Raw genomic sequence first — 14,283 nt, forward strand, 5'->3', positions numbered from 1 at the left:
CATTATCTGTCACCTTATCAGCTACGCTCCCTCTTTTCCGAGTAAGCAGGCCTATCTAAGTAAAATAAAGACCGAAGCGTGCAATACCTTCCAACTCCTATAAAGATATAACTCAAGCAATGTATTACAATATAATATAATGGAAAATGTTTCCTGTTTCTTCTTCCCATAAATTATCGTATGGAGGAACCGTAACAATTCTCCGTATGTAACTCAACTCTATAACACATTAAAATTAACAGACACTTGCGACACTGCTTTAATATTTACAATCATTACACATTTCAGTACTGTATATTGTTACATCTTCCATAATATACAGGAAATAAATGCCTCATAATGTTGTATATGATATACACAGCCACAATCATGGATTAACTGTCTCACTATTCTTAACACACATTACTTTTGAAATATAGCCTTAATTTTTGTTGAGCGATCCCTTACCTGAATATAAATTCGTTCCAAAAGTCAAAATTGTATTTATAAAAACAATGCAAAATATCTAATCAAATCGTTCACATACACACATCAATCACATACAAATAACAGCCCTTCCTACACTTCTTTCACATCCTACTCTCTGCTGGGTGGGTCCGTGATTCACAACCCACGGTTGATGACATCTGTCACTGCTCAGAACACAAACTTCGACTTTGCACAGTTCAAACACAAACGCTACCGCTCACGTAGCACTATGAAGCGTAAAAGTAACACCACATCAGAGCCACCTACCACACTATAAAGAAGATCTTCTTTATACAGTACTGTGCACCTATTTTAAATTTATATATCTTCTCACCATTCGTGAGCTGCCACAAGGGACAAAGAGTACTTAACCATAGAAATTTTTAGAAGTTCGTGAAAAACCATTGATTTTATTTTAACAATGAAATTCCTACAAGTACATAACTGCAAATAATTTTTTTGAGATTAGTTAAAATATACCTATTTTTAGAAAGGTTTCGAATATAGGTGATTCTTCAGGAGAGCAATTGATCTTTTCAATGCAACTAAGGTTACAATCGGAATAATAGATGTAGGTATTCCAAGCCTCTTAAACACGTCTTTCTTGAAGAGAGCAGCGGTACCTCTTGCTCCAACCAGAAGTCCGATTACTTCAAGCTCTTTTAGCTGGTATTTTTTGAGGTAATAGGAAATGGTAGGATTGTAGATATTCTTTTTTTCATTATCCACTTCTGCTGGCTGTTCCTCATCCGTTTCGAAACGCACAGTGGGATCAATTATGTATCCAGATCTTGTAGATTCCTTGAAAGCTATTATATCTATGCGCTGTGTACTGCCAGTGACGGAGAGACCATGTACTTCTTCAAAGGTGTTGTAATCGGCATGTTTAAGGGCAGTGGCTATAATTGATCGCACTTGGTGGTGTCTAGCGTTTCGCAGAGCTTCGCCGTGCGGACAGGATCCCAGGACGTGTGCAAGAGTTTCAACCTCGTTGTGGCAATGCCTACAACGGTTGTCCTGAGATCTTCCCGGCACAGCACGTACTGCAGCAACATTTCCAACCAGTCGCTTTGCCCAAATACATTTGTATATTTGGTAACACATTTCTATGAAATTGCATCAGATTCTCCCGAGATGCCGGAACAGGAGAAATACCCACAGTTTCACAGTGTTTTCTATAATCGTCATCATCGTGACTAAGTAGGTCTTCCTCTATCTTGGTGTTCTTTAGGTTGATACTGGAATGCCTTCTTTGATAAACGCGTTGATTCCATTCTTTGTACATGATCTGATTAATTCCTTTGATATACGAGGGTCGTTCAATAAGTAATCAACACATTTTTTTCTCACAACAGGTTTGTTTTATTCTATAGTTTGAAATACGTAACTTTGTACCTCAACTCTTTGGCTACATAAACCCATTTTTCAATATTATCTCCGTTTAAGTTTATGGCCTTACGCAACCTAGATACGAGACTTGTATGTCTTCATGGTACCACAGTCTAGTATATAGGGTAAAATTGCCTATTTCCGTGATACCCCTAATCCCGTGATACTTTTTAAAAATTGAATGTCAATCAAAGCTTTGCCATTCGACCACAGCGACAGACATCTTTCTCGAATGATTACATATTTCGCCTACTTTTGAGACATCGATGAACTTCCTAGCAAGATACCCAATCCTGTGACATTCAGTGAAAAAAACGTATCACGGAATTAGGCAACTTTACCCTACAGTCACGAAGCTTTAGTTGTTGAGGGTACTGGGAACAATAGACTGTGCCGGTACTATTTCGCATTATCTGCGATGAGACGATAGTAGCGATCCTAGTGATTAGCAACTATCTATGGATGCATATTTCCTACCTATTGAGCTTCGTGACTATATACTAGGCTGAGGTACCACTCTACTGGTTTACATCTCAGCCATATACTTACTTCATCAATAACTTCCTGACTGTATCCATATCTCTTCCTTCAGAGGCTCGAAGAGATAGAAGTCTGAAGATGCGAGATCCGAGCTGTAGGGTGGATGAGGAAGGACAATCCAGTGAAGTTTTTTTATCTCCTGTACATACTTGTGTTGGCCTGGCGTTGTCGTGGAGAAGAAGTTTGTCACATGTCTTTGTGGTGCGAGATCGGGGCTGTAGGATGGTTGAGGACGAAGAGTCCAGTGAATTTTTATCTCTTCTCTGGTGTACAGACTTGTCTCCGCACGTTGCAACATTGCAAGAGTCACAGCTGTATGCGGCCGGCAAGAGGCGGGAAATCAGACAGCTTTACTTTTCCTTCTTCTGACGATGACAGACGCTTCGCCCGACTCACAATGCTTTTATTCACTGTCAGGTCTCTGTAGACATCCTGGAAGCGGTTGTAAATATTTGTGACTGTCTCCTTTTCCGCCCAAAAATTCAATAACAGCTCTTTGTTTGGAAGATTCGGAATGCTTGCTATACGTCAGAACTACCTGTAATTTGTAGATGCATACACTCGCTTTGTTGGTTTTCAAAGTTTGTTTATTAATAGTCACAGATAATGGAGAAAAAATGGGAATATAAGGGTACAGTGCATCAGTTATTCATAGATTTCAAAAAGGTATATGACTCGGTTAAGAGAGAAGTTTTATATGATATTCTTATTGAATTTGGTATTCCCAAGAAACTAGTTCGATTAATTAAAATGTGTCTCAGTGAAACGTACAGCAGAGTCCGTATAGGTCAGTTTCTGTCAGATGCGTTTCCAATTCACTGTGGGCTGAAGCAAGGAGATGCACTGTCACCTTTACATTTTAACTTCGCTCTAGAATATGTAATTAGGAAAGTCTAAGATAACAGAGAGGGTTTGGAATTGAACGGGTTACATCAGCTGCTTGTCTATGCGGATGACGTGAATATGTTAGGAGAAAATCCACAAACGATTAGGGAAAACACGGAAATTTTACTGGAAGCAAGTAAAACGATTGGTTTGGAAGTAAATCCCGAAAAGACAAAGTATATGATTATGTCTCGTGACGAGAATATTGTACGAAATGGAAATATAGAAATTGGAAATTTATCTTTTGAAGAGGTGGAGAAATTCAAATATCTGGGAGCAACAGTAACAAATATAAATGATACTCGGGAGGAAATTAAACACAGAATAAATATGGGAAATGCCTGTTATTATTCGGTTGAGAAACTTTTATCATCCAGTCTGCTGTCAAAAAATCTAAAAGTTAGAATTTATAAAACAGTTATATTACCGGTTGTTCTTTATGGTTGTGAAACTTGGACTCTCACTTTGAGAGAGGAACATAGGTTAAGGGTGTTTGAGAATAAGGTGCTTAGGAAAATATTTGGGGCTAAGAGGGATGAAGTTACAGGAGAATGGAGAAGTTACACAACACAGAACTGCACGCATTGTATTCTTCACCTGACATAATTAGGAACATTAAATCCAGACGTTTGAGATGGGCAGGGCATGTAGCACGTATGGGCGAATCCAGAAATGCATATAGAGTGTTAGTTGGGAGGCCGGAGGGAAAAAGACCTTTAGGGAGGCCGAGACGTAGATGGGAAGATAATATTAAAATGGATTTGAGGGAGGTGAGATATGATGATAGACTGGATTAATCTTGCTCAGGATAGGGACCAATGGCGGGCTTATGTGAGGGCGGCAATGAACCTCCGGGTTCCTTAAAAGCCAGTAAGTAAGTAAGTTTATTAATAGTTATAAACATGTTTCTTTTCACTTAGTATTTACAGGATTTAAAGTTCACTGAGTTTGCCTAATGGGAACATACTTAATAGATAATGATGTGTTTTGTTACGTATTATGTTAAAGGTATGTGTCTGCATTTTTTCATAAATCTTTATATTTGGCCTAACTGTATTTACATCCTCATACTTTATTATAATATGTCAATAGTTTCCTCTGTTTACATTTGTATTTATTTGCATAATTTACATTCTTAGCTTGTTTTCTGTAGTTATATTTATTTAAATTTATATTTTAAAAAGTTTATAACAAATAATTCAGGATAACAGTATTGTTATGTTGACTGACCAGATTCAACCTACAACTGGCTTCCTAGGCATCTGAAATATTTATAGAAAAGCACGACAGATAATCACTTGAAATTAAAATGTATATGATATTCTAGACATTTCACGTCAGAGGTGAAACAACATAAACGGGTAAAACATTATCAATTTTCTAGCTACATAATGGTTAATTGATTGGAATAGAGTATTGCGAAAGTACGTCGTTATTTTATTTATTTTTGGTATAAGTAACATTTCTTTAAGTATTTATTTATTTTCCATTGTACGATCAATAAAAAACACGTATGCTTTTTAATTTTTTTAAAGTTATAAGTGGCTGTAGCAAGTACTTACGCGGTATTCTGAAACTCAAATAAAATACCATTTCGAATTCCGTAATCAATGACTTACATCAGTACACTGAATCTTGATCATATGGACTTACTTTTGTATAAATTAATATCGAAAATGTACACGTGACAACGAAACCAAAGCACTAAAACGTCAAATGTCATGCCTTATTTCGCCTCCACTCAGCGTTGCCAAACGTACCCATGCTTCGGCTTGTAACTGAAGATGCTCTGGTTGGATACATCTGAAGTTTGCTGCGCTATTATATATATTTTTTGCGAGTGTCGTTAAAAATAAGTTTTCTCTATATCTTATTATATCGTGTAGTAGTTCTTCTTGGTCGCCTCTGGAAATGTTAGTAACACGATCTTTTATGAAGTTCTTGATCATTTTGGATTTTTATTTTTGTGCTTGAGCTGATATTGTGTTGCTACAGACAATTCCTTTTTTACAATTTTATTCTTCGTTACAAAATAGATTATCGATTGACTTTGAATATTGCGTCCTTCCTTATTATTTTATCGCGACTTTTAATAGTTGCTAAAGGTAAGCGTTCACTAATCCGTACCACAGACGCCTCACGAATCGCATTTTCATTGAGTCCGGACTCTGATTTTTATATTCTTTGTATTATTTTAAATATACATGCATTTACTGATCCGCACTGCAAGAATTGCCTCTTGGAAAATGCGGACGGAATCCTCGGTAGAGCAACTCTTTCGAGGGCCCTGGTGATTCTAACTTAAGTTACCGGAAAATTGGCGTCCAATAACGATGTTTTCTATATTACGGAAAATTACTGAGTGAGCTACGAAAAAAATTAAGCTCTTTCTCCGAGTTACTGTATTATTTTCTGAATGATGGAAATCTATACTTGTTTTTTTTTTTTTGAAAGATGGGACATGACAGAAGCGTTGCGATCGAAAAAACAACTGAATGTCACATAGCGTGGTAGGCCTGTTGCTATGGTAACAACAGTTGAATTGCCAAACTTACAGTTCCCATGTAGCGAATGCTTAATAGCTCTCTTGGCGACATTTATTGTGCACACAATTTTAGCATTGATACGTTTCGTTTTTCATTCTCTGTCGATTTTTGTATTGCTTTCTTACTTCGCGTCAATTGTCAATGAATGTTTTAACGTCAGCCATCTTAACGTCAATTGCTAGCTTCCATCAGCTGACAGCGTGGTAGCCCACATTGGCAACATGGCAGTGTAGTTCCAAGCTCGGCCGCTTAACTGTCATGTCCCATCTTTCAAAAAACAAGTATAATTCCTTCATATCTAGTAACAAAGGACTATCTACCTCACAGTGGACCAATGAGATAAAAATGAATTGCAACGTAGCTGCCGTACGAATTATTTCTGGTGGAAGCCAAGTAATCCGTTACAGAGTATGCAATGAGACAGAAACCATTCCACATGTACTTGGCTTTTGCAGTAAAGGAGAACTTCTACGGAATAACAGGTACCACAAAGTGGAGTTAATTGCCAGTTGCTTTAGAGACACTAAAGTATGAAGTCTATGAAGAGGTGACCTGCTCTTCTACCACTGGGTCATTCTAAAAGAACAGACATTGTGGTCATCGAACGAGAAAAAAAAATGTTACATTTTAGATTCCAGAATACGTTTTGAAAAGCCTTCAGATCAAATCTACAGGTTGATAAAGAAACAACACTATGAACCATGTCGTAACTACATGAAGAAAAAATGAATCGCTTCATAAAGAAAGGGCTTCAGTCCAGTTTAGCTAAGTTGTGGGAAATGACGATAAACTGTCCGGACCGATGCCCCTTCCTTTACAAAACGCTCACATTCCGGACACAATTTCACGATGAAAGAAATGTTGGACTGGTTTCTTTTCTTGATAAAATGATGTGTTGAGCATTCAAGATGGGAAATTCAATGTTAATTCAATTTCGAAAAAAATGTGACTGATGCCCTTTCTTTCTTTATGAAGCGATTCAAATATAGTATTGATAACTGGAAGTCTTTAGTTTTTTTTTTTTTTTTTTTTTTTTTTTTTTACTCTGAGTGCAATCACAAGATTTACAACGAATGTGTTCAAAAGATTTGGACTCAAATTTACATACTGCAACACATTGGTCGTCAAATTATATGTGATTCGTTGCTTATTCTGCATAGCCATTTTGTATAACCTGATTTAAATAAAACATAAAATATACCTATTATGTTCATATGAGGGTAGCTGCCATATTCATAACCGTGTCCGAAGACAGGTCTGAATCTCACAAGTAATACCAATAAGACAGCACTTGTGAGGCAACTAAGCCAGGAGATAATGGGGTAGGGTGGCCAGTTCCTTTCGCCCTCTTATCCATGTTAAGCTAGTTGATGTTTATTTAACCTTTCATTTATAAATATTAATTATTCTTACTGAAAGTTGATTATTATTCCACATAATAGGCTGAATCGTTTTGGTAACCTTTTAAGGACAGCTATCCTCATATTGGATTTTCTCTCTCTATCTTTATCTTTTACAAGTAAGTTCTGAGTTAATTATTGGCATTAATGATGTTATATGCCAGGGTTATTTACATTTATATCTTGCGCAGACTCGTCAATAAACGTTATTCGATGATTAAATATTAAATTAATTTATAATCAGTTAAAAATCCAAAAAAAAAAAAAAAAAGCCAACTTCACTCAATGTACTAAACTTCTGTGATTATGCTGCTCTCTGCAGTGGAAGTGTAGAATATAAAATTTTGGAACGTGTAAGATAACAAAAAAAAAAAAGCTGTAAATAAATAAGAAACTTTAAAATATTAGTAATTGTGTAAATTATTCACATATTGTTACTTAGGTTCATATCTATAATTGAAAACTGCATTCAGTAATGTTTTTATGTGATGGACAAGTTACAACAGTTCATTTAATATCAATGTTTATGGTGTCGAGATTAAAATGTTATATGTGACCGCGATGAGGTGAATATTCCCGCGTAATTTTGTGTTGTTGAAAGGTAATTTTTATAAATTTTATGTTAATTTGTGCAAAATCGATGAGTCCGGGACTTGAAGTGTATGGTAAAGTAAAACATTCAGTGGAAAGTTCAAGTATGTCTTTTAAAAGAGGAGCAGATTGGGAAAACCAATGCAATGATAGGTATGTTATGTATTTGGTTAATAAATTAACTGAAACTATTTATAAACGTTGCAGTACTCAGATGTAATGTACGTAATTCATTTTGACGAAAGTAAATATGTTGTTATAGGTTATGATCATTCGAATGTAGATAACCAAATTTCATGTTTCAGTCCACGAAGTAGTAATGAAGAGAAGAAAAACAAACTCCGTGATTCAAGCAATTCTTACTGGGATATTAGCTTGGATACATCAAAAAGTAAAAGTTGGGTCGAGTTAATGGAAGAGGAAGAGGAGGAGGAGGAGAATGATGGATTAGAGCTGAACACTAGCAAGATTTCCATGCCAGTAAGTGAAAAGCAGAAACCAAAGGATAATGAAACGAATGAGGCAGCAGGTGAAACCGTAAGTACTAGTGTAAAGATCAAAGAAGAGATAATAGACGAAGACGAAGATGAAGCCTGCTATACAGAAGAATCTTATATCCACGAAAGTGATTTAGTGAGCGAAATAAAACAAGAAGATTTAGACGAGGATGATGAAGTGAGACAAAAAAGTACATCAAATGAATGTAAACAAGAAAAGAACGGAAAAGAAGCTGATCACAATACAACTGACAAGAAAACGAATAAAGAAGTGAGTAGAAGTTCGCTAGTAGAAAGTGAAGAATTTAAATTTAAAATTAAGAAAGAAAATGATGATACGTCTTCATCTGTTGAATGTAGTGCAGGAAAAGATACTGAGCAGAATGAGATTGCTGACAAAGAGGAGAAAGTGAAAGCAAAAGAAGAAGTCAATAGGAAAAGAGGTCGGGATTGGTTCATTGACAGAATACCAGAAAAAGTACCTCACAGGTAAGGATGATACAAAGAGAATTTGTAGTTATATCCATAATAGATTATTATTACTGTACAATGTTTAGTTAGAATATAGACCTAGTCTTATATTGCTCTAGGTTAGGAGTCGTTCAGAGTGGTAACAGGCAGTATTTATAAATTTTGAAAGAAAAGCAACCAGATACAGGTATGAACTATTTCAGGAACCTCGTACTGAACAGTATACGTTCGAAGATAGTGAATGAATGTTTATATGCAGAGGAACAAAATTGTAAATTTACATGTAGGCTAATTAGAGGAACACAATTGTAAAAGTACTAATTTTATCCCTGGGAACTCTAATTATATAGTAATGATGAGCTATAAATAGGTTATTTACGAGTAGCTTGTTAATCATGTAACTTATATATTTATGTAAAATTCGTGATTAAGAAATGGTCGATACCAAACGGTCCTCAGGGGAAAAGTTTTACTGATCTCTTTTATGTTTTCTTAATTGAATCAATTCCATTGTGATGGTAATATTAATGTGTTACTTTCTCTAGGGAAAGTGAAAAATCTGAGAGTCATCAGAGTAAAAAAAAGAAGTGGAAGAAAATTGAATATGAGACAGACCCTGCGATTCTCTCAAGAAGACAGAAACAGATTGATTATGGCAAAAATACTGTTGGCTATGACCGTTACAGACAGATGGTCCCTAAGTAAGTATATTGAAAATATGAGAGGTAGCTTACACTTTTTTCCGTTTACAGTACCGTTATTTTTTTAATATACACTAACCGGTACAAAAAACGCAACACTTAAATTTCTTTGAAAATTAAGATTTATTTTATATTTCTGAATATTCCTGCACTTTTATGATGCAGTATTAAGTTATAGTCAAATTTAAAATTCCGTTTATGGAAAAAAGTCTATTTATATAACAATTTAATTGCATTTTTGCAAGAAGGACATAAGTAACACAAAGTGTTTACACTGTTTTGTTTCGAAAACTCATCCATTACCCACTCTCTAACACTTGTTTTTTGTTTACTGCACTTCACTGACACTTTCTTCTCACTTTTAGAAGCATGTATTGCCACCGCTCGCATTAAGTCATTCAACCTCTGAAGTATGCTCCTGATCAAATTTGCAATATCCTCCTAAGGAATCAGTTCCCACTCTTCTTGGAGAGCCTCCCACAGGTCTTGTAGGGTGTCGGGTAATGTTGGCGAACCCTTCTTCTTATTTTCGTAACTCCCACTTTTTTATGGCACTTTTCGTTCCGCCATTTTGTGAGCAAAAGAATGAAAATTAGTAGGCTAGCAGTGATCCATATCCTATGCATGTTAGTGTATTAAAATGTATATAAATTGTAAAAGCTGAAAAATGAAACCGAAAATGCTGCATATACATAGTTTTAAAATAACACCGCCAAATTGACAATAGCACTGAAATCTTTAAATTTTAAAGCGAATTTTCCTTAAAACAAAATGCTTTCATGGGACTCTAGCTATAAGATATCAAAAGTTAGCCATAGAAATGAACTGCAGTATGTAAACTTCAGTCTGTTAAGACATTTATTAATTATATCAGTGGAAGGAGTAATGTTATTTGTCATTAATAAATGCTTCCAAGAAATATGACTTCACAGTCTTACACTAATTCAAAGATATTCTCCAAACACATCGCACTGCAGAAATTTCTAGCAGTGGAAGAATGAGATGAACGTGTCTCTAACTGTGATGGATCCAGTATTAAGTTTCATGTAATGACAATAAAAACTAATATAATAGCACTGGGTATTAGTACCATAATAATTACTGTTTTTATGATTATGAAAATTCAGGGAAAGAAATTTGTTAGCCTTGGTTTGATTCTCATAATTAGCACAAAGTACCCAGAAATGAAAATCAGTTCATGTAACAATAAAGCAAGAGCACTGTATAAGTGATATCAATTATTCAATATCTTAGCATCTGATATTTAAAGAAAAATATTCTGACTATAAGTATTTCATTTTCAGGGATAAAAGGACCAAGAAACATCCCAGAACTCCTCCGAAAAATGTCAAATACAGTCGACGGGCTTGGGATGGCATGATACGAATTTGGCGGCAAAATCTCCACTTATGGGATCCCCCATCTGAAAGAAGAAAGATGTGAGTTTGAACCATATTTTCATGTTATATTAATTCGTTTTGCACTGAAAATTATGAGGACAGTTTTAATGTTAAACCTTTCTTGCATATGAGTGAATGATGAAGAGTCAAGTAGGTTACTATTAGTTTATATAATTTGAAGTTATCTGAGTAAGGTCAACACACAACTTAACAGTGTTATAAAAGTTCTAAAAAAAAAAAAAAAAACCATCTCTAGACTTGTATAGATTGATCTCTTTGCTATGGCGATCTGTTCACTTAAGTTGGGTCCTCCAACTAGTGCTGAATAGATGACTGCGATCACCTGATAGCAAATAGACACTAGGAAGATTTGATGTTTCTTCTGGAATTAATGATGATTTGTTTAATCGTTTTCAGTTATTTATGATTTTTTTTTCTTTTCCTTCTCCATTGTTTTCTCTTCTTCCATTATAAATTATTTACCTACCATTTATTTAAAAAAGAAACAATTTTATGGTAAGCTTTGTCTTTTAGGCAGCCTCCACTTGGAGGAAGCTGAATAAAAATATTATAAAGTTTATTGAAAATAAATATATATACTTGTGTGTGAAAATATATATCGTAGTTGTTCCTGCAATAACTTCTATGTGCAAAATTTAAAATTTTACAGTAGGAAGAAAAAGAACATTTATTCATCCTATGGCAGCCGTACATAGGAGAATGTGAATTCTTTCATTTTCGAAACAAAGAAATATAATTACATATAGGAGATTTTATTATTTGCTGTATCACTATTTAAGTTATTTAATAGAGCAAAAATATGAAAATCGGTAAATATGTCACATGGTAGTTATTGCAGGAATGACGATATATATATATATTTTTTTTTTCCTCCCTATCATCTCCCCAGGCACATCAATGCAAAGAATGTGTTTGTGTTGTGTAAATCTTTAGATACAAAGGAGCTGTGTGAATTTTTGTAGCGATCATAGGCTTGGAAAAGTTTGAGAACCACTAATATAAAGGAAAATTTAAAACAAGAGTTTGCTGATTTTATGTTACTGGGGCTAAGAGGGATGAAGTTACAGGAGAATGGAGAAAGTTACACAACACAGAACTGCATGCATTGTATTCTTCACCTGACATAATTAGGAACATTAAATCCAGACGTTTGAGATGGGCAGGGCATGTAGCACATATGGGTGAATCTAGAAATGCATTTAGAGTGTTAGTTGGAAGACCTTAGGGGAAGCCAAGAGACATAGATGGAGGAATAATATTAAAATGAATTTGAGGGCGATGGGATGTGATGCTAGGGACTAGATTAATCTTGTTCAGGATAGGGACCGATAGTGGGCATATGTGAGGGTTCCTTAAAAGCCATTTGTAAGTTGTAAGTAACTATGTATGTTTGCTGTGTTTCAGGTTGGATGCAAGTGATACACTGTCAGACATCTCTGTTGATCTAAGAAGTCAGACAAGTGATGATACCTCAGACAGTGAGCGCCGAGTGAGGGTGAAGAGAAACACTCAGTCATCCTCGGGGTCCCTGGATGAATCATCAGACATCTTGCAGTTGGATGACAACTGTACAGATATTTGAAATCAAGATGCGTCCACTGTGGTGTACATTTTGTTTTGTAATAACAGTTGAACAGTATTGAGTGAGCTTTCATTGCCCGAACTGGAATTCAGCTTTTAGTTTGTAAATATTTCAATGTGTGATTGCTAACTCTTGGTGTGTTTAGAACTCATCAGAGTCTGTAAATACAGAAGAAACTTTATTAGTTGGGGTTACTTCTTTATTATATTTGGGGAAAGAACTGCATAGGTCAAAAACAATAATAAGAGATAGTTTTAGACTTTTAGGAAAACAGTTTGTTACAGATATTTTATTCTGTTTTGATATTTCGACCAAAGATTCAGGCTTTCGTATTTGATCTTTGGGTTTTAAATTATTTTTCCCCAATATTCACCATCAGAACTGATGCAAAATAAGATAAATAATGGATGTATATAAACCATTACAAGATACATCAGAAATACAAATGGAAATATCTTAATTTTTTTTAATTTACTTTGTTTAAAAATGAGATTTATAGTATTTGATAATTTCACATTTTATTTTGATGCATTTTCTATATGTAACCCGTGTTTAAATGTAAGAGGGCAAGTCGGAAAGTAAGGTTCCAAATTGTGACACATTTTCCTACAGCTCATTTTGCTAGTTGCTACTTCTGCGAAACATTATGTGTATATGTGTGTGTGTGTGTGTGTATCCAATGCCTGCTCACTTCACTTATATGATTCGGTTTCCGCATGTTGTGGAGAGATGGCAGGACTGTGACCCATTTTCAAGTTGCACACCTCTTTGATAGACACGCTGTGCATGATGTGTATCTGTGGAGAGTTATGTCGTGTACTAGGGTGAGGATATGTGCGAATGTAGTGTATGTAAATGCAATTTTCTTTGCCGAGGCAGCAATTTCAACAGTTGTGCTTGTTGCACTTTGTGATGCAATGCAAATTCATAACACTGTAAAAATGCCGAAGTGTCAATTCACAGTTCGTTCTAAATGACTAACAGTTCTTAAAATCCCTGATAATTTTTGGTGGTAAATAATTTTAATAGCATAGTAATGTGACTCTACATTGCCTTTGATATTTTGTCGCTATAAATTTAATGGCTATTGGAATATTACTTTCTGACATTCCTTCGTATTTACTGTCCCACATCTTATATACAGTATATAATATGATTTGATTTGAACCTTTGGTATTTGTGCTGAAGAGTGGGATAAGCAAAGAGATGTTTTTTAAGCATCAAGTTGTTTGTTTTATATCGCACTCCTTTTCATTGCAGTGAAGTGCAATAAATATTTATCTCAACCTGACTTTTAAACTGTAATTATTCCACTGTTTTCCGTAAGAAAAATAAGCACTTATGTATTTACTCACAAATAGGACCCCAATGGATATTAGACCCCCTCAAGAATTTTTATTAATAAAAAAACAGTTTTATAGTGAACTATCATCAAGGATGACTTCTTAGTGGGATTTCAGTTTCTGGCAGGTAGATGCAACTACACCATCTTTGTTTCTCTCATGCATCTTTGCTGATTTTTAAAATGGCTGCCTTTCCCCACCTAGCGATATGTCAGGATGACTTGATCTCTGATGTTTTGACAGTGAGCAATGTATTAAATCTTAGAAATTAAATAAACTAATAAATACAATTTAAAAAAAAAACAATCTCTTGTATTATGTAATTTCTCATCCTACTTCTTTCTGCACATCAGTAGGTCTAACCATATCAAGATACGTATATATTAGACCACCTTCCACCCTACATTTTGGTGAGAAAATTTTGTTAAAAAGGGGAGAGGGTCCTATTT

General features: G+C 35.0%; 2 protein-coding genes across 3 annotated transcripts in view; one reads left to right on the top strand and one right to left on the bottom strand.

The window, feature by feature from the left end:
* The window catches only part of alpha-Cat (catenin alpha), an 87,608-nt gene extending 87,008 nt beyond the window's left edge, over positions 1–600 (bottom strand). For both annotated transcript variants that reach the window (XM_069816765.1, XM_069816758.1), the window contains exon 1: positions 448–600. The gene's annotated coding sequence lies outside the window, so the exon portion shown is untranslated. The remainder of the gene's footprint in view (positions 1–447) is intronic.
* A 7,090-nt stretch (positions 601–7,690) lies between these two features.
* Slbp (Stem-loop binding protein) lies at positions 7,691–13,782 on the top strand. Its single transcript, XM_069816779.1, has 5 exons — positions 7,691–7,972; positions 8,125–8,805; positions 9,333–9,488; positions 10,793–10,927; positions 12,314–13,782. The coding sequence occupies exons 1-5, from the start codon at positions 7,848–7,850 to the stop codon at positions 12,489–12,491; spliced, it is 1,275 nt and encodes a 424-aa protein (XP_069672880.1). The 5' UTR covers positions 7,691–7,847; the 3' UTR covers positions 12,492–13,782.
* The last annotated feature ends 501 nt before the right edge of the window (positions 13,783–14,283 follow it).

This window comes from Periplaneta americana, chromosome 2 (genome assembly GCF_040183065.1).
Source record: "Periplaneta americana isolate PAMFEO1 chromosome 2, P.americana_PAMFEO1_priV1, whole genome shotgun sequence".
In the NCBI taxonomy this organism is placed as follows: Eukaryota; Metazoa; Arthropoda; class Insecta; order Blattodea; family Blattidae; genus Periplaneta; species Periplaneta americana.